Source organism: Solanum dulcamara, chromosome 4 (genome assembly GCF_947179165.1).
Source record: "Solanum dulcamara chromosome 4, daSolDulc1.2, whole genome shotgun sequence".
In the NCBI taxonomy this organism is placed as follows: domain Eukaryota; kingdom Viridiplantae; phylum Streptophyta; class Magnoliopsida; order Solanales; family Solanaceae; genus Solanum; species Solanum dulcamara.
Genome location: NC_077240.1, coordinates 19,424,237 through 19,427,115, shown reverse-complemented (window position 1 = coordinate 19,427,115; position 2,879 = coordinate 19,424,237). Strand labels below are relative to the sequence as shown.

The 2,879-nt window shown below is 36.4% G+C and overlaps 1 protein-coding gene across 1 annotated transcript; it reads left to right on the top strand.

The window, feature by feature from the left end:
* The first annotated feature begins 905 nt into the window (after positions 1–905).
* LOC129884820 (uncharacterized) lies at positions 906–2,537 on the top strand. The gene has a single exon (XM_055959098.1). The coding sequence runs from the start codon at positions 1,131–1,133 to the stop codon at positions 2,067–2,069; it is 939 nt and encodes a 312-aa protein (XP_055815073.1). The 5' UTR covers positions 906–1,130; the 3' UTR covers positions 2,070–2,537.
* The last annotated feature ends 342 nt before the right edge of the window (positions 2,538–2,879 follow it).

The window sequence follows — 2,879 nt, the reverse complement described above, 5'->3', positions numbered from 1 at the left end:
TTATATCTTTTAAATGTTTTACTTAATTAACATACTTCACTAGTTAAAATAATATGACTAAATTTTAAATAAATTATAAATATTTACTCATTATTTATTCTAAAAAGGAATATCTTAAATAAAAAATGTCACATTATTATAATTAAAAATAATTTAACTTTAATTTTTTTTTATCCTAATAACCATATAAATATCTAAAGATTGTTTTAGACCGTAAATTTTAAAAGTTTTTTTTCTTAAAGATCGTATTAAATTAAATAGTGCCTCATAAAATGGGACGCAAGCACCCTCTCTCTCACTTTCAGTTTTAATTTATTTGACCTTAAAGACATGTTTAAAATAACAAGATTAGAAAATATTTGGGTACATTTATTATATTTTTAATTTAATATCATAAAATTTAAAAAACTTATTTATCTTTAAAATTTTTATATCAAATCAAATAAATTAAAGGGAAAGGAGTATACACAGGGGCGGATCTAGCATGTAATTAGGGGGTTCATCCGAACCCCCTTCGGCGAAAAATTATACTATTTATACATGGTTAAAATATTTTTTTATGTATAAATAATAGATGTCGAACCCCCTTCGGCTAGTTCGTGTGTCTACTTTTTCAGATTTTGAACCCCCTTATTAAAAATTCTGGGTCCGCCACTGAGTATACATACAAAATAGTAGTAAAAGGATTCAAGAGTTTCATATTAAATAAGATTAATAGTAATTACCTCAAGTCCTAAAATGCTTTTTTTGATTAAAATGTTGGCAAAGAGAGATTAGTTTATTGTTTTTGTAATCCTCAAAATAATCAATAAATTAATAAGGGGATTGTGTAAATTTTGTGTTTAAATATTAGTGGCATCATCCTCACACTTTCTCTCTCTCTCCTTTAATTTGAACCTATAAGAATAAAGAAAAAGATAAAAAGGTCTCATTTTCTTTACCCATAAAAGCCTGCACCCATCTCTCTTACACCCAATTTTCTCTCTCTAAAAGAAGAAGACAAACTACTCACTCTCAGATCCTTCTATTCTTCACAAATGATGCTTACTCTTTCTTCAATTCCTTTTTTCTCTTTGTAATTTTTCATACTAATTATTCAGCTATTTTTTAATTCATATCGATTTGGGTAAATGAGGTGTAAAAAGCACCTTTCTGACCTGAGTAGCAGCGTCGGCGTCTGCGCTTCATGTCTCCGGGAAAGGCTATTTGCGGTTATGGCTGCGCAGGCCCAGGCCCAGGCCCAGGCACGGGCTCATGTTCAGCAGCAGCTGTTTCAGGAGGATCACCGGAAATCCGATGGAAATCCTCCACCGTTGATGTTTCCTCGCTCTGTTTCGCCGTATATATCTCGCCGGAAATCTGATACGACGCCGTGGCAATACCAGCACAATTCACTTCCGTCTATTCCGGATCAAAGATTTTATAGTACTCCGCAAGTGGGACCTTACGGTACGGTAATTGCTGCTGGACCTTATAAGAAGAAAGGTTATTTTAGATTTTTCTCTGGTCTGTTTAGATCCAAGTCGGATAAACTAGATTCGGATCGTAGGCTTTCCAATTCCGGTGATGCTTGCCCGGCGTCTTCTTCTTCACCGTCTTGGTTCTCCACGATCCTCTCCGGTCGCCGGAAAAAGCAGTCACGCACGTTTTCTTTAGAAGAATCAACGATCGGAGGTCATCGGAGGACGCATCGTAATCGCGATCGAGGAATGTCTCCTGCTCGATATTCAGACGATGAGGAAGACGAGCATTGCGGCGGATCGAGCGGGTACTCATCTGAGTCATCACAGGGTTGGAAACAGACTCCGAGAAGAACACCGGCAGCTCAAGTAGGCCGACGAGGGAAAGCAAGTCATAATCGGAACCTCACTGGAATGTCGTTTTGCTTGAGTCCGTTAGTGCGAGCGAGCCCTAGCCGAAATTGGAACCAGAAGGGAATGCCACCTGAAATGGTGTTTTCCGGCGAGATAAGAGTAGCAGCAAAACCTCAGCTCTCCACAGCGACGTCGTTTTGCAAGAACAGATCGAGGAAGCTTGCCGATTTCGGCAGGTTCAATCCCAAGCGCTGATTTCAGTGAACGTTGACATTTGACCATTTCAACCTCTACAACTGTGAGCATAGAAAAGTGGAAGTACGGTTATACCCTTGTTTGTTTTAGCTTCGTTCATCAGTATTTACTGTACAATTCCACAAAATACAAGGAAAAATAATCAAAATATTTTATCATGTAACTTGTTTTCCCGACATATGATTAGCAATGTATTATCCGAATAACCCGACCCATTTTCTCAGATTGTAATAGAACAAAACTTAGTGGATTGGGTGTGGTCGTGGAACATGGTGGATGGTGCTTCCTCATTTAGTTTTTTTCAGTGTTAGGTAGGCTACAAGATTTGGTTTTTTTTTTTTTTTTTTTTGATGAGTGAACAGGGCAAGACCATGAGTTAAATTATGGGCTATACAGGTTGCTTTTTTGTCTAGGTAAAAAGAATGTTATTATCTTCATATTTTTATTGCTATATAAACGTAACTTCTATTCTTGTTTGACTATGTCTTTTCATCTAATTGGTTAGTTGAATATCATCATCGTCACAAAAAAATTGAACACTTGTTGTTGTCTTTACCTTTTGTTATTGACACATTTAGGAGCTAGCTAGATGTTGATTAAAGAGAAGGGAAGTAAGCAGGTGGCAAAGACTAAAGAGGTACTCCAAATCCTAGGGAATATTATTTATACATAGAAAAGAGCGGAAAATATGAAGGGGACCCTCAAAATTTAAGTTAGTGGGTGCCAAAATAAAGATTACACAAGAGTGAGTTAATGCAGAATACAGAGAGTATAACGACCACCACCAACAAAGTAGCCACTTAATTAAAT

What these genes read in the sequence shown, in the direction of transcription:
- LOC129884820 (XM_055959098.1), top strand. Translation starts at nt 1,131, where the DNA reads ATGAGGTGTAAAAAGCACCTTTCTGACCTGAGTAGCAGCGTCGGCGTC.